At 50.2% G+C, this 24,719-nt stretch overlaps 2 protein-coding genes across 2 annotated transcripts; one reads left to right on the forward strand and one right to left on the reverse strand.

The window, feature by feature from the left end:
• Positions 1-169: 169 nt before the first annotated feature.
• Positions 170-17,852, forward strand: RRBP1 (ribosome binding protein 1; the record flags this gene model as incomplete). The annotated part of the gene is made up of 23 exons (XM_079550499.1): positions 170-851; positions 2,830-2,978; positions 3,220-3,342; positions 4,030-4,182; positions 4,517-4,635; positions 5,454-5,607; positions 8,290-8,428; positions 8,828-9,015; positions 9,271-9,308; positions 10,564-10,654; positions 11,312-11,404; positions 11,775-11,864; positions 11,975-12,055; positions 12,148-12,237; positions 12,674-12,766; positions 13,776-13,847; positions 14,024-14,119; positions 14,717-14,800; positions 15,633-15,725; positions 16,427-16,510; positions 16,717-16,815; positions 17,367-17,510; positions 17,814-17,852. The coding sequence occupies 23 exons, from the start codon at positions 170-172 to the stop codon at positions 17,850-17,852; spliced, it is 2,994 nt and encodes a 997-aa protein (XP_079406625.1).
• A 4,448-nt stretch (positions 17,853-22,300) lies between these two features.
• DSTN (destrin, actin depolymerizing factor) lies at positions 22,301-24,258 on the reverse strand. Its single transcript, XM_079550726.1, has 3 exons — positions 23,984-24,258; positions 23,683-23,759; positions 22,301-22,466 (listed from the first exon to the last, which is right to left on the reverse strand). Exons 1-3 carry the CDS (start codon positions 24,241-24,243, stop codon positions 22,357-22,359), a joined length of 447 nt encoding a protein of 148 aa, XP_079406852.1. The 5' UTR covers positions 24,244-24,258; the 3' UTR covers positions 22,301-22,356.
• Positions 24,259-24,719: the final 461 nt, after the last annotated feature.

The following is a 24,719-nucleotide window of genomic DNA, read 5'->3' on the forward strand; positions in this document are numbered from 1 at the left end:
CCCCAGATGTGTGTGAATCATGAGCATGATTCTTCATGAGTCTTCAGTGCACGGTGGTATTTGGAAACACAAATAATTCTTTTAATTCCCTTGCAGAAGTGATTGCGTTTTTTTGGTTTTCCCCTCACTGTTGCTCTGATGTCTTGCAGGCACAGAAGAATAAGGCAGGATGGATGTGTACGATCCTCAGACGTTGGGTGTTGTGGTCTTTGGAGGCTTTATGGTGATATCAGCCATTGGGATCTTCCTGGTGTCCACCTTCTCAATGAAGGAGACTTCTTATGAAGAAGCCTTGGCAAAGCAACGCAAGGAGCTTGAGAAGACCAACCAGCACAAAACAGAGAAAAAGAAGAAGGAAAAACCTGTTGAGAAAAAAGGAAAAGCAAAGAAAAAGGAAGAAAAACCTAATGGAAAGATACCGGAGCAGCAAGTTACTCAGGAAGTGACTGACTCTTCCAAGGATGTGGTTCTTCAGCCTGCTGTGGTGCCAGAGCCTGTAACAGTTGAATCTCCGATCCCAGCGGTGTCAGTGCCCCCCCAGGAAAAGGAGAAACCTGCTCCATCTCCTAAGGAAAAGAGGAAGAAAGAGAAGAAGGTGGCAAAGGTAGAACCTGCTCCTAGCCCAGTGCTGGCATCTCCTCCTGCCAGTGTTCCCAAAGGCTCTCCTGTCTTGGAGGTGAGCCCTAAGGAGGTACCTGTTGTGGCTGTGCCACCAGTTGGCACGCAGCAAAGTGTTCCGGTTGTCAGCTCCATCCCCATCAAAAAACCTGAGGCTCTTCCAACCCATGAGGAGCAGAAGCATGATGGGCCAGTCAAGAAGAAGGCTGCATCCAAGAAGAAGGCTGAACCAGGTAGGGCCAAATTCCTCTGCATGTATTCCCACCGGGTAAGCAAACACAGCATCTTAGTACTGCTAAAACAGAGCTGTCCTGTTCTGAGACTTTTAATTTCTTTTTCTTCCCAGTTGGTAACAGGGTAACTGTAAAATGGCTGCATCTGGTGAGATGGACGGTATGTGTTGAGGTTGGTTGGGAGGAACTTGTTCTGGACTGCCATTCTCTCTAGGAGAAGGAGAATTGAAGTTAACAACTTACTGATTTATTTTCAGTCTGTAATGTGTTGCCTCCTGCTTTTGGGTGTCCTGCGTGGTGCTTATCTCCTTAGCTCAGCACACAGGCATTAACAAGCTATAGGTTCCTCTAGGATTCATAGGATTCATTGTTGTACTGGGGATCTCTTAGCAGTTTTGTATACCAGGAATGAATGGGAGCTCCAGGTACTTCTGGGATAGGAGCGGCAGCCAGGGTGCTGGTCAGCAGGGTGGAAAACAAGGATAAGGAGCTCCTGTATTCACTGGGGTGTAAATAGATGTAGGCACAGTTCTGTAGCTGGATTCCTGCTAATCTTTGCACCAATTTGAAGAGGTTTGCGCTTGTTTTTTTGTTTTTTTTTTTTATGTTGTTGCTATTTGGGTAAATGATTCTTGTAGGCTGAGGCAACGCTGATTGGAGATGAGCTCTTATCACTTATTCACTTAGGTAGTTTTTGGGTTGCTCTGAACATCTGTGCCTTTGGGTGTGAAGTACAGATCCTGCATGTCTTAAAAGCCAGGACTGATGTCTTAGGTGCTTCCAAAAGAGAGCTCTTGTCAGTGTTTGTGCCACGACATTGTCTGTAGCTGGACCAAAGCATTATTGACAGCCTTTTGGTACCTGCTGTGGTCTCTCACTTTATTGGAGGCAGAAGCAATACATTATCCTGTTGCAGATAAAAACTGGGATGTTCAAAGACATGTCCTTGGCACTGAAACAAATGCCAAACCTGACAGAAGGAGATTGAGGTATTTTCCTCTTGTGTGGCTTTTTTTTTCAGCCTCCTGCATTGCAGGAAAGCTTGTTTACAAGTGGTTGATATGTACGTGGATCCCGGGTCACGAGCTTTGGTAGTAGGAGCTGCTCCCCTTGACACACGTGAGGGTACCTGATGTGGTAGTGCTGAGTGAGCTCTGTTCCTGGGGCTCCAGGCAAGGAATGATCTGTGTCTGCAGTGCCACATGTTTCCTTGGGTGTGAGAAGTGGCTCAAACCTCGCTGTGCTTCCCCTTAGCAGCTCTGCCAGGGCAATGCTGTGTGAGGGCGTGAGGCGTGAGGTTTCCACCTCAAAATCAATTGGTGAATCGTCTCGGCATGGTGTAGGCTTCCCTTTGCAGAGCAGAGCCAGGCTGAAGCAGGCTGCTGTGCTGTGCCGTGGTTTGGCAGGTTGGCCCAGGCCCGTTTGCCAGCTGTGAGGTTTGTGTCATGCCCTCCTTGTGCAAAGATTGCTTGCACAATGCTGGCCGGAGATGGGTGACATTTTGCTGATGCTCCACCCAACAGAACCAGGTTGAGGGAGATGATGTGCTGTCCTGCATCCGTATGAGTGAAATGTGAGCCTGGCTCCTGAGCAGTGCAGTGTTTTGCCCCTTCTTAAATGTGTTTTTTATGAGGTGCTGCCACCATTGTGGCTGCTGGGCCCAGTTGGGCCCTGTAGTGGAACTGGCCCCGGACAGCCTGGCAGAGGCCCCTGTGTCCCCAGCAGGGGTTCTGCTGGAGTGGGTGACCTTGATGCCCACTCCTTGCCCAGCTCCAGGGACCCCAAGCCCTTCATGTTAGCAGAGCAGTAGGGAATCCTAGAATCTCAAAGTGGTTGAGGTCAGGAGATACCTCTGGACTGCACACATTGGGCTGGTTGCTAATTTTAAACATCAGTTTTGGGGTTGAAACTTGCTGACGGATTTGGATGCTCTGCCATCATCCTAAAGTGGATTCAGTTCCCCCTTTTTTCTCCCTAGCACCTGCTGACTCGGATGGGCCCCTCTACCTGCCCTACAAGACACTGGTGTCCACCATCAGCAGCATGGCATTCAGTGAGGGCGAGGCTCAGCAGCTCATCGAGATCCTGACAGAGAGAGCGGGCATCGTGCAGGACACCTGGCACACGGTAGGGCTGTGGGCACCCTCACGGCCACCCACTGCTGCTGCTTCTGCCTCTGTCAAGCCGCTGCAGGGAAAGCTCCAAGTCTTTGGGTGGGCTGGGGGTCCTGTTGACCCCACGATTCAGTTCTGGAGGCTGAAGCTTCATTGGAAGTCCTGTCAAAGCACTTTGGATGGCTTCTGCCTGTGGAGCAAGAGAGTGGGTTTGGAGATGGTGGTCCCCGCTCATGTGCCACCTCACTTTGCAGGCCACGCAGAAGGGTGACCCAGTCGCTGTCCTGAAGCGCCAGCTGGAAGAGAAGGAGAAGCAGCTCAGTGCTGAACAGGAGGATGCAGCTGCTGCCAGAAACAAGCTGCGGGAGTTGAACAAGGTAAGCACTGTGCAACCTGCCCAGCATCACGGTGGCTCACCCCACTTTGACAAAGCATCCAGGCCGTGAGCCTCTTAGTCCCCACATCTCATTCCTTTGAGATGGCCACAGTCTTTGTCCTTTTGCCTCTGCCTTGCTACTGGCAGGACTATGCGGCAGGGAGAGGAAAGGGCAAAGCCATCCAGCACAGTTGTGTCACTGTCCCACACAGCCCATACAACATAGCCCAGCCACCCAGCAGTAGTCATAGAATCACAGAATGGCTTGGGTTGGAGGGGACCTTAAAGATCATCTAGTTGCACCCAGGGTCTCCAACTGCTGGATCGAGCACTAATTCTGCTTCTGCAAGGGGTGGTGGGTGCTCTTTTTTTTTTTTTTTTCCTGCTTTGTGCCCAAATTTTGTCTGACGAGCAGGAGAAAAAATCCATGGTTTTACTGCTTTCTCACAGCTAGCCCACTGTGGAACAACAGTGGCATCCAGTGGCCACAGAGCCCAAAAGAAGATGCGAGTAGAAATATAAGTGCTGAATGACTTAGCTTGGCTGTGCTGCCTTGGTGTAGGGGTGCCCGGGTAGCTGGTAGCCCTGAAATGGCTGAACTTCTGAATTAGGTGGCCAAGTGTTGTGCTCCCTTGTAAGGAGGAAACGGGAGCCTCAAGTACTAAGCAGGCAGCTTCTCTCCATGCAGGAACTGGCAGCTGAGAGGGCCAAGGCAGCAGCCACCGAGAACAAGCTGAAGGAGCAGCTGGTCACCCGCGAGCGGGAGATCACTGCTGTCCAGGCACGGATGCAGGCGAGCTACCAGGACCATGTTAATGAAACGCAGCAGCTCCAGGGAAAGGTAGGCTACTGGATGTCCTCTTCTTGCTGCCTAATGATTTTTCTGGGGTTCATGGAGATGCAGAGTGGTGCAAGGAGAGATCTGACGCTTGAGGAGGTGGGAGTGACTTTGATGTTCAGTTCTTCAATGTGGGCTTTAATGAACCGTGTTGCTCAAGGGGGAGTGAGTGTATGGGAGCATCTTAATGAGACCTCATGTTCTGGGGGCTGTTGGTATCTGTAGACTGATGAAGGGGCAAAGCTCTGTGGCACATCCTTCGTGTGTATGTCCCAGGCTGAACCGGGATATTGCATGCACTCCATAAAGCAGTATAACCTCTGTTGGGCTGCTCTAGATTCGGGCCCTGCAGGAACAGCTGGAGAATGGCCCCAACACACAGCTCGCTCGCCTGCAGCAGGAGAACTCCATCCTGAGGGATGCGCTCAACCAGGCCACCAGCCAGACGGAGAGCAAGTAAGCCTGTGGCTGGGGTGGGGGCAGAGGCTAAGACCGCCTTTGGGCAGCAGGGATTAGCTCTCCTTTGGGTTTGGCCTTTCTCACTTAGTGAAGGGACCTCTCCCTGCAAAGCCTATTGCTGGCTAGAGGTAGGAGTGGGAGTGAGGAAGTGTTTGCAAATGGCTTTTGGGGTCAAGCAGGAAATGAAGATGTCTTTCCCATGTTGTGGCTTGTGATACTGTGGGAGGACAGGGGAAACCCCCTCTGCTGTGAGCCCAGGGCTACCTGTGCTGCTGCTTCAGCCAGCAGGCAGTGGGAGGGAGGAGGGAGCAGGAGGCGCTGGAGCCCTTCCCTGCTTAGGTGAGCTCATACATCCTGACCCAAGAGGAAATTCAGCTGGCTCTTTGAAACGGGTGACGATGCAGGGAGCTGAGACGTGCCTGATGCCTGTAGAACAAATATGAGCTAGATAGAAGAATTTCACACTCCTTTTTATAGAAAATGTGAAATAGCTGGTGATTAACAGCAGTAAAATAATTACAGACTCGACTCCAGATGCTTAGAGAACTTCCTCTTGTGTCTGGGAACACAGATCCTCATGTCTTCTACTTCATAAGAAAGGAATGTCTCCTGTGATTGAAATACGGCTTTTAAAAAGTGATTTGTCAACTTTCCACCCCCTCCCTGAAGAACCAGGCGGGCCCTAGAAATAGGAAAATGCAACCACTGAAATGCTTCGAGTCCTATATCAGGCCCACAAGCGGTTGTATTCCTCTGTAAGTAATACCAAGGATACTTGACTGTCCTGCAGGCTAAAAGAACCCTGCTTTTTCCAGGCAAAATGCTGAGCTGGCCAAGTTACGGCAAGAATGCAACAAGCTGATGAAAGAGCTGTCTGAAAAATCAGAGGTGCTACAGCAAGAGGAGCAGCAGAAAAAGAGCTGGGAGATCAAAGCAGCAGCGTCAGAGAAGCAGATCGAGCAGCTACAGGTCAGGCAGGCGCTGCCAGCCTGCTCCACCAGCTTGGGCTTGGTGCCCTGCAGGAGGGTCTGTGCTAGCTGCAGCTCCAGCCTGGGCTGGGGGACAGCTGGCTTGAGCTAACCAGGAGTGTGGGGCTTTGCCAAATGTTTTCCCTCTGATCTTGTCTGAGTTGCTTAATCTCCATGTGTTTCTGGTCATTCTCTCTGCAAACTGTAGAGGGTTGGACAGAGAGAGAGGATTTGCTGCGAGAGCCAAGTCCTGCAGTGTTCTGGGTTTGTGACCTTAGGTCTTTTTTCTTTTTTTTTTTTTTTTCCAGTGGAAATGGGCAGCTGCTTAGAGCAAAGTGTCGTATACGTACAGACAGCTCTTTCCCTGTGCCAGCCTTCAAAAGGGAAAGTGCTCATGTCAGGCATTGGCTTCTCCACCCCCCTTTCTGCAGGGAGGGTGATTGTGAGGGACACTGGCTGTAAGAAACTGAAGTTAGCTGTTGGGAGACGAGGCTATGTGCATGCTGCTGGGGTTGTGCAGACATGCTCTGTGCCCACATGCATGCACATACCTTACCCTACTCAGTAAAATTGTCTCTTTCCAGGTTGTTTAGGGGCCAAGTGGCTCAGATATCATTAAGAGTAACTGAATTTCGTGGGATGTGGGGACATCAAAGGAGCTTGTGGAGAGATGATTATCCACAGCTGGAAAGCAAACTGCTTTGCAGATCTCTTCATAGTCTCCCCTGTGTTAGTTTGTCACATGCATTGTGGCTTTCTTGTAGCATCACCAGCAAAGCCCAGGCAGCATGAGACTTAGTTAAAACCATTCTTGTCACACATCTGTGGGGCTGGTGTGAAGGTGTTGGGGAAACCCAGACTATATGTGCTGCTGGGTGTTGGTGCTGAATGGGCAGGGAGCATCTGGCCTTGCCTGGTCCTGCGGGACCAGACATGGGCAGGCACCACCTCCTGGTGGTGGTTCGAGCTTTGGTGGCAGGAGGGAGAGGAGCACCTGGGAGAAGGAGGGCTTTTTCTGCAGCAGTATTCCTTTCTTTTCTGTAGAAACCCCCTGAGATGTGATGGGAAACCTGCTGGCCTGCACCAGCTTGTGTCTGTGCTTGTGCAGATGAGAGAGCGAGAGAGTGAACCCGCAGCTCTGTTTTCAGGCCTGTTAATGCTAGCACAGGAGATAGAACTGTGGCTTTTTTGTTGTCACCAGGGTGTGGCTGGGTTGTTTATTTCTTTGGGTGCTCAAAGGCCACCTCCCAAGCACAGACTCGGGGCAGGCTGTGGTAGCAGTGTGTTGCCAGCGAGCAGGGGGAAGCATCTTCTGGTAGGACAGTGCTTGTGCTGGGGCTTGGCTAAGCCAGGATCTGGGAGCAGTGTAGGCACTCAGTGTCCTACCTCTTCATTTTCTGCATGCCTGAGGGTGCAGTCCTCCTTTCAATGGACCATTTTTGAGCCCCTATTGCTTTTGCAGTCAAGCAACAGAGACAGCAAGGAGCCTGGTTGGTGATGAAAGCACGGTACTGGTGTGAGGGCAGAAGCTGCCTTAAAGCACCAACTTCTAGGCTTTTAGGAGAACTTCTCAAAGGCTGTCAGCTTGTTGCATGCTTATGCTGGTCGCATAAGCCATCATACTAACTGCAGGGCCTCAAAGCTCAGAGCAGTTCTGGAAGCATCATGCACACAAGCTCTGGGCTGCTGGTTGCCTTTTCCTGTCCTTTCCACACAAAGCATTGCAATGGTGTGATGTGTGGAGTTGCTGATTTTTAGCACGTGCCTCATGCTCCTTGCTCCTCTTTCTGCCTTCCCCCTCTAAGCACACATCTTGGCCTCTCCTCTGCTGCTTTCTAAGATGGAAAAAAAAGTCTTCTCTGGCCCAAACCACATGAAAAATTCCACTGCTTGTGGAAACACGTGGCTGGGCGTCTGAGTCTCTCTGATGGCAGTGTCAGACCTCTACTTGCTGGGCTGAGGCATCAGCTGCCTGCATGGCATCTGCTTTCTGGGAGCTAAAAATGTTGAGGATGACCTCCTTGGTGTAAGGAGCTCCTGTGATATCCTGTGTGCTGCTGGCAGGACATTCTCCTCATCTCCCCCCCACCGCACGGCGGCAGCTGTGAGTGTGGTCAGTAAATAGAGCTGTGCAATGCCTGCCAGAGTAAACCTGCAACAGAGAAGTTCAGAGACATCAGTGTGTGCTGCCGAGCATGGGGTGTTTGGGCTCTGAGCATCGACTGGGGCTGTGCAAAGGGGAGGCTTCCTGCAGTGCACTGTGTAACAGTGCTTTTGGGTTAGGTATTAGGAAACATTTCTTCTCAGAAGAGTGGCGAGGCAGTGGCACAGGCTGCCCAGGGAGGTGGTGGAGTCAATGTCCCTGGGGGGGGCTAAAGAACCATGGAGATGTGGCACTGAGTGATGTGGATAATGGTGGGGATGGGTTGATGGTTGGACATGATGATCTTATCTTAGTGGTCTTTTTCAATCTTAATGACTCTATGTTTCTATGACAGAATGGCCAAGATTGGAAGGGACCTCGAGGATCATGAATCTCCAACCCCCCTGCCACATGCAGGGCCATGACTGGGGCTTTCAGAGGGTTTTCAGCACTTAGCTCCCTTGCAGACTGGGGGGGATGTTAGCATGATGGCCAGGGTGCCTGGTATGCTCTTTAAAGCCTTCTTTTTCTGCCACGCAGGCTACACACAGAGAAGTGGAGGTGACACTCCAGAAGAGATTGGATGAAGTAAGCGACGAGCTTCGCAAAACCCAGAGCAGCTACAGGAGCCTGGTAGCAGATGCAGAAAAGGCCAAAGGGCAGCAGCAGAGCATTGCTGGTGAGGATGATGAAACAGCACAGGGATAGCTGTGGGGCAGCTGGAAAGCAGCAGATTTTGAGCTTTTGAGGCTGAGTGTTGGATGGGGCTGTCGAGGGCAGGATGGGTAGACCTGGGGATGAGTTTGGCTTTCTAGCATCAATACAAGCAAGACAAGGGGCTGGTACATGGCTGGTGCTGCAGGAAGAGGCTGTGATCCTCTCCTGGGTTGCCACTGCAGTGCCTCTGTCCTGTGTCAGCTTGTGCTGTCTCACATCCCTTCCTGCCTATTCTATGCCCTTGGAAGGCATCCATGGCCAAGACTTCTTTGGACAAGGGTTGTGCTAGGGCAGAGCAGGATGGGGAGTCTCTAAGTCTGTTGTACTACCTTAGTGTATTTCTCTCCCCTTCCTCTGGCAGAACTGCAGACCAAGCTGCTGAGCTCTGAAACAGAGGTCAAAAGCAAATTGCTGGAGCTGGACAGCTTGAAGGGGAAACTGCAGGATGCCAGCTCAGAGAACACGAGGCTTCTGGAGAGAATCAAATCCATCGAAGCTCTGCTGGAAGCAGGCCAGATGAGGGAGGCAGAAAAAGACAGAGACCTGCAGGTCCTGTGCATTTTTAATTTGGGTGAGAGGAGGAAAGGGGGTTGCATTGCTTTGTGACAGATGTGGAAGGGATCTGACTGTGCCCAGCTGGAAGTGGGTGGTTCAGCTCTTAGCACCAGGCCCAACCAGGTGTTTTTGCACTGTGATATTAGTATCTGTGTTATCTGCTAGCAGATCTTCCCTGGGGTACCACTGAAATGGCTGATCTGCATCACTTGTGTAGGAAGATAATGAAAGTGATTTCTCTGTTTCTAGGCAGCCAATGAAGCAGAAATGAAGCAGCTGCAGCTAAGGTATGTCTGGGTGCTCTCTAGCATATACAAACTGCTTCTTCTTCCAACTTGCTGTCAGTGCATCCCAGACTTTGCCCAGTGCTGAGCTGTGTGGATCAGTACTTCCTGCTCTCCCTGTTAGACAGCCTAGGGGGACTGTGAAGCCAGGATGAGGTGAATCCTGGTCAGTGCAGCTGTTTAAGGTATTAATTGGTTCCAGTGCTGGCCTGCTGGCCCCAAATAACAGCCAATCCATTCTGAAGTGACAGTTTAATTGCTGCCTGGCACGTGAAGGCTAACTGTTCATGTACAACTGGCTGGGGAAGTTGTTGGGGCTGAAAGTGGATGAAGACCTGCAGTGTTTCTAATTAAAGCCTGTGCTCAAAGCTGGGTTATCCAGATCAAGGATTTGGGGACTATTTCAGGTGAGTTTGGGATGTCTTGAGGGATGGAGATTCACCACCTCTCTGGGTCCCTGTTCTTCTGTTTGACATCTGCTTGCATCAGAGAAAAAAGATTTCATGGCATCTGATTGGAGTTTCCCACACCACAAGTTGTGGCTGCTGCCTCTCGCCCATGTGCTGGGCACCTCCGAGAAGGGTCAGGCTCTGTCTGTGGCAGAAGGAATTCTGAGGTGCCCTTGCTGAGAGCAAGCACCCAGAGTTCTCCTAAAGGAGGGCACCTGATCAATCTGAGGTCCTGGGACCCCAAGATATTTGAGTGATTTGTGTCAAGGACTTAAATCTCCCTTGTTCTGCTCAAGATGAGAATTCTTTCGGGGCAGATGATGGGCCTGAGGCTGTGGAGGGAAGCTATGGGCTGTGAGATGTGTAGTTGGTGGTGCTGATTTGTGGTTACTGGAGATAGTAGGATGATGCCTTCAAAATGTGGAGCTGCGGGCTGTCTCAGCCTAATGAGCCCTGAATGGAAGCATGCTGGGTGTGGTTCCAGTTGTATGATCCAGAGCTTGTGGCCTTTGGCTCAAGTTGTTGACTTGTTCTAGATGTGCAGCCAGACAACTACTTGCTTATTATTGCTGTTAAGAAAACTGGATCCCACTCCAGCATTGCCATGGTCTTTCATTTCCTGGTTTTAATCCCAGCGAGTGCAGTCTGCTCCCTTTATCTCTTCATCCAAGTTCAGCTTCCCACTGCTTGTAAATCCAAGAGCAGATCCCAAATAGTGCTGTGGTCCCATACTCAGAGCTCACTGCCTGGGGTGGAAGGAGGAGATGGAAGCTCACTCCTGCATCATGCAATTCATCGTACCATTCCAGGCTCCAGGAGAAAACAGACCAGCTCTTGTCCTTGGAAAGGGAAGCAGCAGAGCTGCGAGAGGCGATGGAGCAACAGAAGATAAAAAACAACGTATGTGGAATGAACTGGGCTCAACTATTGCTGCTCAGATTCTTTTTCCTCTAAAACCCAAATCTTTGGGGTCAGAATGTTAACAGTTGCTCTCTGGGCAGCATGGGCTCTTTCAGCCCCATGGAGCACTGGGGTATCACTTTGTCTGCTGGAGATTGGGAGGGCCCTGGCAGGGTGCATGACTCGAGTGCTTCAGCTGATGGGCTGCGTGGTTGGAGGTGTCCCTCCTCTGTCCTCCTGGGCTCAGGACCTATAAAGCAGAGAAATGCTGTCCAGCAGGGTCAGGGCAGTTCCTCATTGCCTACCTGCTCCTTTTCCCTCTACTGCAAGGCTGCATGAGTTATTTGGAGGCAACACTGCAGCCTTCCGCTAGGCTTGTGTCCTCTTCAGGCAGCTCCGACGGCTGCTTTTGGAGTTGGTCTCCATCCTGCTCTGTTTTGTTCCTGCAGGAGGATTTGAGCCTGGTGCTTTGGGCAGCTGCAGGGACGGAGGAGAAGGGAGTGCATGTGGGTGGTGGGATGGGGGATCCTCGGCAAAAGTGGCGGGCTGCCCGTTTTCCTGAATGGAGGCTTTGAAATCCTCCGCAGTGCCAACAAGCAGCTTGGCGGCCTTCAGCGTGGTGTGTGGCAATAAGCCTTGTGTGTGTGGTCTCGGCAGGACCTTCGTGAGAAGAACTGGAAAGCAGTGGAAGCATTGACCGCGCTGGAGAAGGCATGCGAGGAAAAGCTACTTGCTGCTACAAAAGCAAAGGTGAGCCCAGTATTTCTCTTCAGTAGTGGTGCCAGTGTTGTAGGGGAAGCGTTCAGCCTCCCCAGAGCCACCAGTTGTTTGCTCTGGGCTGCCTGCCTTGTCTTAGGAGCAGTGCTGGTTTAACTTTCTCGACAGCTTCCTCAGGTCTTGTCCTGAGGCCTGTGCATCCACTATAGATTGCCACTGGGGAACCAGGACTGTGGATGGAGGGGGAGGGATGTTTTAGTGATTCTCAGAGGCCATGTTCTCTGCTTGCTGGTTTTCCCATGCCAGCTTACCTGTGTAGGCACAGAAAAGCAAGGCTGGTGCTGCCAGCCTGGCCCACAAGCACCCAAGTCCTCTACCTCATGCCTCTGTGTTCCTCCTGTAGGAGGAGTTGGCCCACCAGCTTGATGCGCTCCAGACACGAACCAAAGAGACTCTGCTCTCTGCGCTCCCAGAAGTCACTGTGTCACAACAGGTGGGTTCCTATCATTCCAGCCACCTTACAGAGTCTCTGCCATGTAGGAATGACAGGCATCTAAACATTTTTTTTTCTTTTCCCCTCCTTGTCCTGTTTTTCAAACTCAGGATTATGAGGCATGGCTACAAGAGTTTAAGGAGAAGGCTGTGGACGTGCTAAAGCAGCACACAATTACAACAGAGCCTGTGGTAAGTGAGGGGGCTGGGAAGTAGAGGGGCAAGTGAGTGCTTAAGTCGCTTTTTTCTTTTTCTCATTTCTCTTTCTCCATCTCCCTTCTCAGGATTCAGCACTTAAACTGAAAGAGGCAGAGGAAGCGCAGAGCACTTTACAAGCAGAATGCGAGCAGTACAGAGCTATCCTTGCAGAGACAGTAAGTTACAGCTCCTTGTAATATGTTGGTCTTCTGCTAGAAATACAGCTCAGTTTCCCAGCAGATCATGGGCTGCTGGTGGGCTTTGCACAGTATGCTGGCGCTGCCATGGAGATGATTATTCCCCAGTGAGACAGGGGAAGTGGACAGGCCTGAATTGTATCCATTCTAATCAAGTTGGAAGCCTTCCTGGATGTTGCTTGAGGCACAGTGGCATGTGCAAGGGCGCTGTTAAGCAAAGGGGTTAAGGCAGCTTGGGAATTGGGTGTCCCCAGCCCCACCTGGTTTTGTTGCTGATGCATTGCCCCAAATTGCAGCGGCTCAAATCTTTTGAGAAGAGATGGATGTTCCATGGCACCCAGCCCTGGTGACTGCCATGGTGCTCCATTTGGGAGGGCTGCAGGAGGCTTGGGCTCAGCTGTGGCTTTTTCAATAGGAAGGAATGCTGCGAAACCTGCAGAAGAGTGTGGAGGAGGAAGAGCAGGTGTGGAAAGCAAAGCTCACTGTCTCTGGAGAGGAACTCCAAAAGGTGTGTGCTTTGGGACATCTGAGTGTGTTGCTTGTGGAGCAGAGAGGCTGTTGGCTGCAGACTGGATGGTGACCCTATCTGTTCCTGCCAACTTTGGTCTCTGAGGCATGAGACCTTTCTCTTCTACCTCTTGTCACAAAATTAACAGACACGAAGCTCACTTAAACCCTTCTTACTCCTGCCTTCCTGCCCACTGTATACTGGAGGAATGGGTTGCAGCTCTCTGGTACAGGCATGATCATTGGGAAACTACGTTACTGCTTCAGTAATCTCAGCTCTGGAGCTTGGAAGTCAGACTCAGCCCTCCTGGTGGGTGCTGGCTTGGCTGAGTCAGGGCACGTGCCGTGCTCTTGGACTCCTATTTTCAGGGACTTGGCTTGCTCTTGGTATCTAGGTTGAGTTTGGCTTTGGTTGAAGTTTCAGAAAAGAACTGAGGTCCAAGCCACGTACTGTGAATAGTTTTTGGTCCAGCTGTCTGTCTAGCTTTGGGTACCTCTCTCACTGGCTACAAAGCCAGCTGGCTGCTGCTGAAGAGCCAGTGCTCTCCAACTGTCTGGGGGAAAGCATGTGTCCTGAACTCCTGTGACTTAGCTGGGGTCTGGGAGGGCTTAGCTGGTCACACCTCTTTTGACTTCAGTTATCTCTGACTTCAGTATCCTCTTGAATGCAGAACTGAAATAAAGCTATTTCCCATGGTCTGGTTGCTCCCCATCCTGTAGGTTCTTAAGGGGCTGCAGAGAGGTGGGAGAGCTCTTGTACAGATCTCTAATTCCACTGCTGGATGTCTGGCACTGAGGGCGGCAGCTGTGCTGCATGGGGATGACGTGGCTGCTGGTGTGTGTGTGTTGGGATGGACGTGGCAGCTGGGGCAGGCTCTGAGCAGCTCTGCCTCTCTGTGGAGAACGGGGGAATTCTTCTGTTCAAATAATTCAGCAACCGTGATGTCCTTCTCTCAAAAATAAATCTGGGAATGCCTTCTACTGATGATTTTTTCTTTCTCTTGGCTTAGTCACAACTCCAGTTGAAATCCCTTGAAGACATGATAGAGAAGTTGAAAACAGAGCTGCAGAGCACTGACCAGGTGAGGTTTTTGGCTTTCTGTGTTCCTGGCACAGGCACTGGGCAGATGGGTGCTGTTGCTTGCGCTGAATGGGAGCCCATCTCCTGACCTACCCTGGGGAAGGTGGGCTGCAGCACGGGATGGGTCCAGGGTGTTTGGCACCTCAACCCCCTCTGCATTCTTCCCTTTTAATCCAGCTAAAGGAATACATCTCTCTCCTGGAAGCGCAACTGGAAAATCACTTGCAGACAGCCAGCTCTGAACGCCAAAACTACACAAAAGAAGTTGAAGGCGTAAGTGTGGCAGATGTTACTTTAAATATTGCTTCTTCTAAGTTGGACTCACCACCCTTCCACTTTTTTGGGGGAGCATTTGAGGAGTGCCCTGGGGAATTTGCAGGTTTGCAAATGAAGAGAAAGTAGCTGGAGATGTTTGCTCCAGTCTGGGTTGTGGGCATCTGGTGTTGGGATGAGTTGGCAGGCGGATGGAGATCTATATGGAGATGCCCACTGCATCTCAGTACCCCGTGGGATTTCTGTGGCTCAGGTGAGGTGGAGCTGTCCCACAGTTGCCTCTTTGAGCAGCCATTAGCAAGTGATGCTATCACTGCTTCTCTGAGATGGTGTTGAATTGTAACGATGCCTCCCTGGGCTGCAGAGCTCCAACATGAAGTACATATGCATGTTTGCCTTTTTACCTCTCTGAGGGCACCAGTAGAAGGGCTGACAATGGGGCTGGGAGATCAGAGGGCAGCAAAACGGGATGGGGAGTGGCCAGAACAGGACTTGTGTATTGTGAGGTGGGCCACAGCCTCTCAGAGATGTGGCTGGAGATAAAAGCCCAAACTCTAATGCTCTTCCTCACCTCTGCTTCCTGTTTCTTTTCACCAGCTGAGACAGCTCTTATCAGAGTCCCAAGAGCAGCTGGAGGCAGCAAAGACAGAAACGCAGAAGCAGAGCAAGGAGCTGGCCCTGGTAAGGGGGTGATGCACCGCTGGGACTCATCTGCCTGCATGCAGGACTGCTGCCTGGCCTCAGGGCAGCTCACAAACCACAACCCAGGATTCATCTGCTTGCTGGTGCCCTGTTCCTCTCTGCAGGTTTAGAGGCAGGAGGAAGGCACAGTCATCACATGGGCACACATAGTGCTCCCAGCCTTCCCCACAGTGGAGACTGATTACCCCTCACAGACACTTGGAGTAGGGCTTTAGGTGCTGCCCTGGGACCCTAGATGGGATGAATTAGCTTGTGTATGCCATGTGCATAGAGGTTGCTTAGAGGACTAAAAGATGGGGCTGAGTTTCTGCAGGTAAGTGGGAGAGAGGCTTGGGATAAAGGGCCAGGAGAGCCAGCAGACCTGCCAAAACCATGAGGGCTTTTGTTTTTTCAATCATTACTTCGGTTGTGAGACAGCACTTGTTGCTTTGCATTTTAATATTGGAAGTGCTTCATTGTTTGGAGCTCACCATCATCTGACTCACTGAACAAACTGGTGCAGCCTTTGCTCTTTGGGGAGCTTGGTGCTGGATGGTCACTGGCTTTAATCTCATTAGCTGGGCAGGCGGCTGTAAGCACTGAACTTGCTTGTGTTCATTCAGAAACCTTTCCTTTCTTCTGGACAGGGTTTGTTTGTTAATCCAAACATTCATCTTTCAAACTGCCCATGTTAGATGCAGAACCTGAGATGATTTTCCCAACATTTCAGCTTGTGTGCAAGTAGAAGGGCTGACAAAACTGGTCTGCAGGTCCATATGGATCTTGTCACAGGACAGTGCAACTGAGGCAAGCTTGCTGGTCCTTCCTCCAGGTCAGGCAGCAGCTGAGTGAGATGAAGAGCCACGTGCAGGATGGAGAAGTAGCGGGGTCACAAGCTGACCTGGGCGATCCCACACCCTTTGAGGTTAGGGTGGTGAGACTGTTGCCCGCAGGGTCACTGATCCTTAACTGTGTCCCTTGTCCTGTCCCCCTGTCTCTAACTGCATGGAAAACTGCACGTGGCTTTGCTGTTGTCTCCTGTCCTGTGTGTATGGGGTCTGACAATGGAGGCTGTGGGAAGCTGGGCCTCGCTCCCTTCAGCTGCATGTTGAAGGTCTTCTCTGAAGCAGGACAGGCTGCAGAAGAGGACATCCTGACACGGCTGCATGGGAACCGTTTCCAGCAGGAGGCTGAGGATTAGGATTATAGACCCTATGTAGGAATAGAGGCTCTGCAAATCTTGCTGGAGCCGGGCTGAAGGCATTATCCACAGCTGTTCCTTTGCAGGCTAACACCTCTTGCTGGCAGCGGTGGCTGCCGCACGCTGAGCTCTGTCTCTCTCCTTTAATCCTGTTAACTGTGGAACCTTCTCTCGGGCACTGCTCTGGCACACACGAGGACCTGCCACATACGTCATTCCTTGTTGTGCTGCTCAAGAAGCAAGCAAACTTTGGCAGTGCCCAGGCTCCCCGTGGCCATCCTCCCAGCTTCTTTACCCATTGCCCTTTTGTGCCCTGGGGAAAGCTCTGGGCTTTATTTCTTTGGTACGGCCCAGCTCCCCACTGGCTTGTCATCCTCATCAGCTCTTCCTTTGTTTTCTGCGCGTTTCTCCCCTCTCCTATGCAGTTGAAAATGCAGCTGGAGCAGAATGAGGCACTGATGGAGAAGGAACAAGAGCTGAGGCAAAAGCTGGTGCGGGAGCTGGAGGAGGTGGGTGCTGGGTCAGGAGTGCTGATGGCCGGGCTCTTCATGCTCCTGGCCAAGAAGCGCTGCCCTCCCGGTGGATGCAGTGCACCCAGCCGTCTGCTGGCGGCTCCATAGCCCAACTCTACAGCAGGGCCAGGACGTGCTGGCTGCCAGGGCAGGAGGTGCCCGCGGCTGTGCGCTGGTGTTTAATGAGTGTGTCCCCCTTCCAGGCACAAAGCTCAGCGTGCAGCTTGCAAGCAGAGCTGGAGAAGTTAAGACTGGCTGAAAACGCAGCAACTTCAGACACGGAGGAGGCCCAGCATCTCAAGGTGATGCAGCTGACCCGGTCCCTTGCTCGGTGCTGAGCCAGGATGGCCAAAGCTATATCCAGGCAGAACTTGGGGCGTGATTCATCCCCAATGGGGGTGGTGGAGCAAGGTAGATAGTTCCCAAAGGAAGATTCTCCTTGCCCCTCTGCAGTCAGTAAGCTTTGATAGGGCTGAAGAACAGCAGGCTATGAGTCACAGCCCCTCATTGACCAAGGTAGGGTGATGCTCTGAGCTGACTGCCTGAGCTCGTATACAGGCTGGGATTCCTGTAGAGTGGGAGGTCACAGAACCATAGGATATCCCGAGTTGGAAGGGACCTGTAAGGATCACTGAGTGCAACTCCTGGCTCTGTACAGCACTACCCAAATTTCAGACCCTGTGTCTGAAAGCAGTGTCCATGCGCTCCTTGAACTCTGGCGAGCACGTTACCACAACCAGTTTTGTGGTCACTGTGCTCTGTTGAAGTTTGCAGCCCGTGCTGTCCCTGGGGTTGCTGGGTCCCCTGTGAGCAGGGAGGCTGAGGCATATGGGTTCTTTTCACTCCCATCTAGGAAAGACTTGAAAAAGAAAAAAAGCTAACAAGGGACTTGGGCCAGGCGGCAACCAAACTACAGGAGCTACTGAAGGTTACCCAGGACCAACTGGCCAAAGAGAGAGAAACGGTGAAGAAGTTGAAAGAACAACTTCATGAAAAGGTACTTGTTCCCAGGACTGGGACAGACGCCCCAGCTGTGGCAGTTGGCCATCCCTTCTGCCACTGGTGGAGGTTGCAGGAGTGTGTCTTGTGGTGGTTTAAAATGGGATGCAGTGGGGATCCTACTGCCAGAAACCATCTGGCCTGGCCGGCTTTGGGCAATGCCTGAGGCTGTGGTGGGTGGTGGTCAGTGTTCTCCCTGCCCACAAGGGGAGATCTGGCCCATCTGGAAAATGCTTTGCTGCTTATCCTACAGCAAAGTTGGGACTCTGTTGAGTAACTCACCTCTGTTCTCCTTCTGCAGGGGGAAGAGGACAGTTCGAAGGAAGGGACTTCAGTTTGATGAGTCTGTGACCTAGAACGTACCGTTCAACTTACCAAATGCCTTACACATTCCTAAAACAAAAATATATGCTGAATTTATTGTAGATAAGATACAATACAAGCCATTAGTGACCCACAACCTAGTTTTGAAACTTAAGAAAAAAAAAAAAAAAAAACAGAAAAAAAAGCAACAGTGCAGGCGTACATTTGTAAGAAAATCTTCATACTGTTTTGTACAACCATTCATTCCCCTGGGTGCTGCTCTGGCCAGGCTGGGGCCAGGACATGACCCTCCTCGAACCCACGAATGTGTGAAAAGGGAAGGCTGTGTTTGTACATCAACTGGTGCAATTATTATTATATATATAAATATATATATATATATATTATTTTTTTTTGAGTGAAAGAAGTGTGAAAGTAAGACCCATGATGGAAGGAAGCCACTTGTTGATGGGTGGCTCAGGGCACGTATCCTTCTGTGTATTTTCTGGGTGTCGATGCAATTAAAATGACGTAGTGGGGAGAGTTGCTTCCTGCTTTATTTCTCTGGTTATTTTTCATATTGGCAGGCTGCTGGGCCTTGGGCGTGACTGAAGGATGACCCTGCTGTGGCCAGAAGTGGATCCTCTGCTCCTCGCTGTGCTGTAGCAGCTCTCCCCACTGTATTTTCTCTAGTATGTGTGAAGGAGGTGCAGAGGCTGAGGCCACAGGGGGATGCAATGGGATGGCTGCTCCTAGGGACAGGTATGGAGGCTCTCCCTGCTGCTGGTGGGAGCAGCAGAGACTTCACACAGCTGAGGCTGGTGGGCATCCCTGGCACAGCCTCGTGATCGACACCTCAAGGCTGCAGTCAGTGGCTCATCAGTGGAAGCTGATGGTGTCTCCTGCCCTTTGTAACCCACCAGATCAGCAACCAGAGTGGGGCTGAGTGCCTCCCACCCCAGTGCCACAGGGTTTTTGAGGTGGGGACTGTGGACTTTCGATGTGGGATGGAGCTTATGCTCCTGGCTGGAGGGGAGCTGGTGGCTGCAGGCTGGTGGCCTTGGGCCCTATGCCCTCTGCTTCCCTTGCTTCCAGCCCTCTGAGCACAGGAGGCTGAGTGCCTGGCTTCTGCCTGGCTATACTAGGCTGCTGGAAGGATGTGCTCATTGACCCAGCCCTCACCCTGCAGCCATCATTAGCCATCAGCTTCCTCTTCTGGCTTTGAGAGGCTCTACTGACCCAGGCAGTAACAAAAAAGCAAAACCAGGAGAAACCAACCATAGGTTGGAATGAGCTGTTGAGTGTAAGGGGGTGGCCATCATCCAAACAGCAGTCGGTGGTGAGGGCCCCAAAACAGCCAGCACAGCAAAGTGATGAAACTCTTTGGTTTTTGGGTTTTGCTTTCGCAACAACCCGTTCCTTCACTCTGCTTGCTTGTGCAAAGCAGCACACGCTTAATGAGTGTGCACACAGGAGCTCTTTAAGTACACAGCCAAAGCAAGGAGCGTGGACAACAGCATGCATGCTCAATGGGCTCCAGAAGCCAGAGGAGTGCAGATTTGGTGTCCTTGGCATGAGGAATGTACGTGTACTTTGGGACATCACCCAGCTTCTGTGTTTGGAAGGGAGAGAGGAGCTGGAGTTGTTAAGTAAGGCTGATGATGGAAACAGGTTGCTGGGGTCTGGTGGTTAAGCTTGAGTTCAGGTGCCTGGTGTGGTGCTGCTGGGATTTACGCTGTTCCATGGAACCATGAGAAGGGGAAAGCCAACAACCTCCTGAGAGGCCAGGGTCGCCTCTCAGAGGGCCAAGCCCTCACCTCAGAGCAGTGGGATTTCACACTGCACCCACCCCTGGAGCAGCACTGCTCTTTCAGGCAAGCTGTAGTGCTGGCTCATTACCTGGTTAGCAGGTTGTGATGCAGGGCAGGTGTGAACAGCAGCCTGGGTCCTCAGTCAAAGCTCAATGGCTCTGCTTGTGTCATCTTTTCAAGAAAGTCTGGGTGATTTGGAAAAAGCCACGAATGAAAGGATTGGAAAATCGTGAAAGGAAACATCTTTGCAAGTTTTACAATAGCTACAATTGTAGAAGGGCAAGATGAAGTTTGGCTTGCTAAGTAACTCCATGCTGTGATCAACAAAGCTGAAGGCAAAGTAACAGCCAGCACAGGAGCACAGTAGCAGAGATCAGGCTTGTGCCTCAGGGTTTGCACCAAGGGCCCTAAAAACTGACCAAGTGAAGCTGGGACCCAGCCAACCACAACCAAAAACAACACCTCTTGCCTCAGTCCCCTGACTGAAGCACTCTGCACCCAAGTTCCTGGCTTGAATGCTTTCACGTGGTGAGAAGCACCCTCCTGCCTCTGACTTCCTTCCCCCTTTGTTGAGGCTCTTCTCTAACCAAAAAAGGAAATCCCAGGGAGAAGTCCACCAGCTTCACCAGGCCCGAATTGCTCTTCAACGTTAGCTGCAGTCTGGAGGTGTTAGTTATCAGTTGACTCCTGAATGGGAGTTCCCCTTATTTGTCAGGCAGCACCACTCCCACTGTGTCACTGGTTTTCTTATCTCAGCCTGAACTTTGGACAGACACCAAGGTACAGAAGAGCTGTTTTTATGGAGATGGTTACTCCCTTGTGCCAGGTTGAAAGTTGAGGGAACAGGCCAGGAACACCCACTGATGCCAGTTTAGTTTCCTCTTCTGATAGGATCTCACTGTAGTGGATCGTATCAGAAATCCTTGTGTGCTCCACGCGGGTACCACATTAGAGCACGTGGTCAATGCTTGCCTTTGATTAAATCTTCAAATACACAGCACAGCCAAAAAGCACAGACACTGCATTAAGCCAGGGAGCAGCACTTCCCTGGTAGCGCTCCGCTGGAAAGCAGCAGACCAAGCAGCTGTCCCTACGTACCTGGCAGAAGGGGCAGCCTTTAACTTCCTGGGACAGGCCAGAGGAAGCTCCCAGTTCTGACAGGAGAAGCAGCACCAAGTAACTGACACAGGCCTCCACGGTGAGATGCTTCCCATGAAGCTCCCTCCCTGTGGCCATCTGGGACCGGAGCCCAGAAGGAAGGCAGCAGACACCATGGTGGATCCCGTGACTGCCACAGACTGCTACGCACTCAGCTGTTGAGGTGTGCGAGGCCAAGGAAGACATCAACAGGCTGCAGAGACATGGACATGCTTTCTCCCCCACTTCTCCTTCCAGCCTCTTTTCCCCCACTGCAAACTGGAGAGGAATCAGTCACTGACCGAGGGGAAAGAAACCCCATTTATTTAAGCTATTCAAGTTTGGCACACACAGAACATACCACAGTAACGCACTGGAGGCTAAGGGTTTTTTTTTCTTTTTTTTTTTCTCTACAGACATACAGGAAAACTCTATGCAACTTCCATGTACACATTACACAAAGGAAACAGCTTTAATTAACCACTGGTGAAACATGGAAGCTTTTAAGATCTCTGTAGCTGGCACAGGAATGTTCTCTACCCCCCCATACAAAAGGCATTTCAGGTCAGACTTTCTAGTAGGTGATATTTCCATGCATTTCTACAGAATTAAAGAAGCTAACAGACAAAAAGCCCAGATCAAGCCGTATTAGTCAGGCTGATTGGTTCTACCAAGTTAAATCAATAATAATTATGGACAAATGGACCAAGTGACCAAGACTAGGGCTGAGAACACCACTTGTAATCTTTTGCTGTTTTTCCAAGTGGTTCTTTCTCATTGTACTGCCCGTAACTGGAGAGCTCCGATGGAAGAATCTGCACTTGTCAAAGCCTCAGAAGCATCTGATCCGCTAGGAAGCATTAGTGGAAAAAAGGAAGTTCTAAATTAACCTATGCCAAAGGAAAAGCAATTTTAATAGAATCGTTCAGTTCAGCCTTGGAGGAGATCTCAAGACACTTCATAACCAATGTTAACCTGTAGGAACAAGCAAACCTTTAAAGATTACTGCACTGCGAGTTTACAAGAACAATTAGGACTTTCTCCAGGAAAGTGTGCCTACTTCAATCTCTATGTTATCCTCCTAATTAACCTTTATTAGTAATGCTGTGCAACTGCAAGCACTAAGAATTTAGCTCTGTTTAGGCGCCTAGCTTTAACTACAGGTTTGAAGTCTTGCATTAAATGATTCAAGGGGAAAGTTTTTAGTTTGGCAGTTTGGCCAGTAGACTCAGAAAGACTGATGATTTTGCTCATTTTAATTTAGAAAAGAACAGGAACCAGATTGTTCTCATCATCCTCCCCCCTTCATCCCATGATACACTGCTGAATCAGAATTTTTGGAGACCTTTAGTGTTAATTCACTGGGGATAAGTATTGGGATAGACAACCAATGCAAATATTAATACACCAAGATAAATCCTTAATTTGATTTATTTAAGGTCATTTGTACATACGAGCTACATCTCCAAAATCTACTTTATTCTACAAGACAGCTTCCCTACAGTTAGTGAAACCCTTGCCTAGAATGGTTGCTTTACATAACTGATATATTAAAACATGGAATGCTTGTAGAGTTGTGGCACTGTATGACATCTACACGGGACTTCCTTCAAAAGCTACGACTAGGGAGCCTCCTAGCTTCTCAGCAATACAAGCTCGATTGAGGTCCTCTGGCCCATTTGCTTGGCATTCATGCTTTATGCCTAAAAAAAAGATGCAGAACACTCAATAATGCAGTATTTCAATATGCTAGTAATCAACCAGAGAAGCACAGTTAGTAGTAATATTAGAAGAGGCAGTCTGGTCACTCAAGCTGCAAAGTCCCACCTTCACTAAGGAAAACTAAGGAATTTGGGTTTATTCCTCCTCGATATATCACAGGAGACATCTGGCTACACATCACAAATCAATACATGTATCAGGGAGAAGCTTTTCACTACTATCAGTGCTTACTGTCAGCTGCCCATGGCAAATCAGCCTGTGAGTGAAACAGTCTCATTTCTACTGTTACCCCGAATACGTCAACTGAGGGAGCTGCTGCAACGCAAGCACTGAACAGCTGACAATCAAAGCAGGATGCGCTGTGCAGACTTGCTGGTACACAGAATTAAGAGTGGTTTCTGTTCCGGAGATAAGGGAGCCAGACCCAACTCTGCCTTATGTTGAGAAAAATAGAGAAAGCAGTGTTTCTTTTTCAGCCCTCACCAGCTTCAATTCATTGGTGAGCTGTACTGTGAAGAACAGCACTGCTGTGCACCGCTCAGTACTACACAGTGCACAACTCTGACCAGCACGGCGCTAAGAGCTGAAGGGGGCACTGCTACCGGGCTGGGAGGCATCACAGTCATTTATTCAGAATGAAATTTCAAAATGCTGCAGCAAGGGTAACTCTTTGGTCATTGGTACCTGACAGGATGAACATCACTTTGCTTCTCCGCTCAGAGATGCAATGCCTTTGAAATGAGTAATCGCAACTGCATCTCTAAATCAAGCCAATCATTGCTTCCTAGTACAGCACAGTTACAGTTACTTGATTCTGCAGTTCAATAGATACAGGGCTGAAAGTCCTCTGCCACAGAGACAGCGTGACACAAAATACAGGTCACTGTTAACAAGAATGTGATGTTTATAGGCTGCATGGCGTAAACAAGTTACTCTGTATGGCAGTTACTCTTGTACGCTACCAAGCCTGCTCCAGTTCTGAGCACAGTTCTAGTGCCTCTAAGGCTTAGAGTCAGACATTTTAAGTTTGGCTTCAGCCAGAGCTTCTTTTAGCTCTGTCACAAGGCACTTCACCAGGTGAAATTCTCATCTCACTAGCATCTCAAAAGAAAAAAAAAAAAGCTAATTAGCGAATGGTTAAGCCTTGCTGTGTAAGTGTTTCAGATGGCACCTAGGAGTGTTAGCTGCGCTACATACCTTGGAACTTCTTTTTGATTGCATCCTTGGAGCTTGCATAGATCATCTTACTTTTGAGAGGTGCTTGTTCTGGTGCCCTAGTGGAATACAAGAAGATAGTGCAATTAGCAGCATTTATTATCCAGCAGTAAGACAAACACCATCCCACTGATTATAAACAAAGGAAACTCTAATGGCTCATAATACAAGTACCGTGCTGTCCAGCACATTTTAAGCCTTCCATAGACAAAACAAATGCTCGTAGACCTCAGCACAGCTCCGGCCTCATGCTAGGAACAGGCGAGTTGTAAAGAGTGCTTACCACAAGAAGAACATCAGCTCTTCTTTTTTGGATTCCTTGGTCTCAAAACTTGCATCATACAAGGCGTAACGGCAATCCTTCTCGGGAAGCATCTGCACAAAGTGCTTGAAAGGGTCAGTAACCGTCACACCAACATCTCCCACTAGAATCTCTTTGCCTTCTTCCACAATAATGCACTTTTTGTCTGGACTGAGGCAGAAGATGACAGCCTTCTTCCTCTTCTTCACTTCCTCAGGCGTAGAGCATTTCCGCACTTTCATGTCATAGAAGATACGGCAAACCTCATCGGCAACTTGCACTCCAGATGCCTGCAAAGATGAGAACAAAGGCCTTTAGGGTTACCACTGAGTATTTGCACAACTACATTCTGTGCTGCCTCCAAACTGAGGCTAGAAGATGAGCGACACTCGCAACACTCACTGACAGCCCCAGAGTCTAGACAGGAGAGCTGCAGGCCCTTCTCAAATAAAGAATCTGGAGCCTCAATGCCGCCTACAGTAACTTGCCAAACCAAAAGTACTCTGAACAAGGCACAATCCTTCTTAGATTAGAACAGTGTTGGTAGGGTAGTTTCACATTTATGTCCACCCCTTGTCCTCTGAGATTTCAGTTGTGGCAAATCCTTTGACGTTGCAGCAGCTTGGCTTCATTGGCCATCTCGGGACAGGCAGACAACTAAATTAACAAGGGCCACTTCTACTCAGTCTCCTGGCCATTTCCAGCCTATCTGCCATCA

The sequence above is a fragment of the Tetrao urogallus genome, assembly GCF_951394365.1.
Source record: "Tetrao urogallus genome assembly, chromosome: 2".
NCBI classification, from domain to species: domain Eukaryota; kingdom Metazoa; phylum Chordata; class Aves; order Galliformes; family Phasianidae; genus Tetrao; species Tetrao urogallus.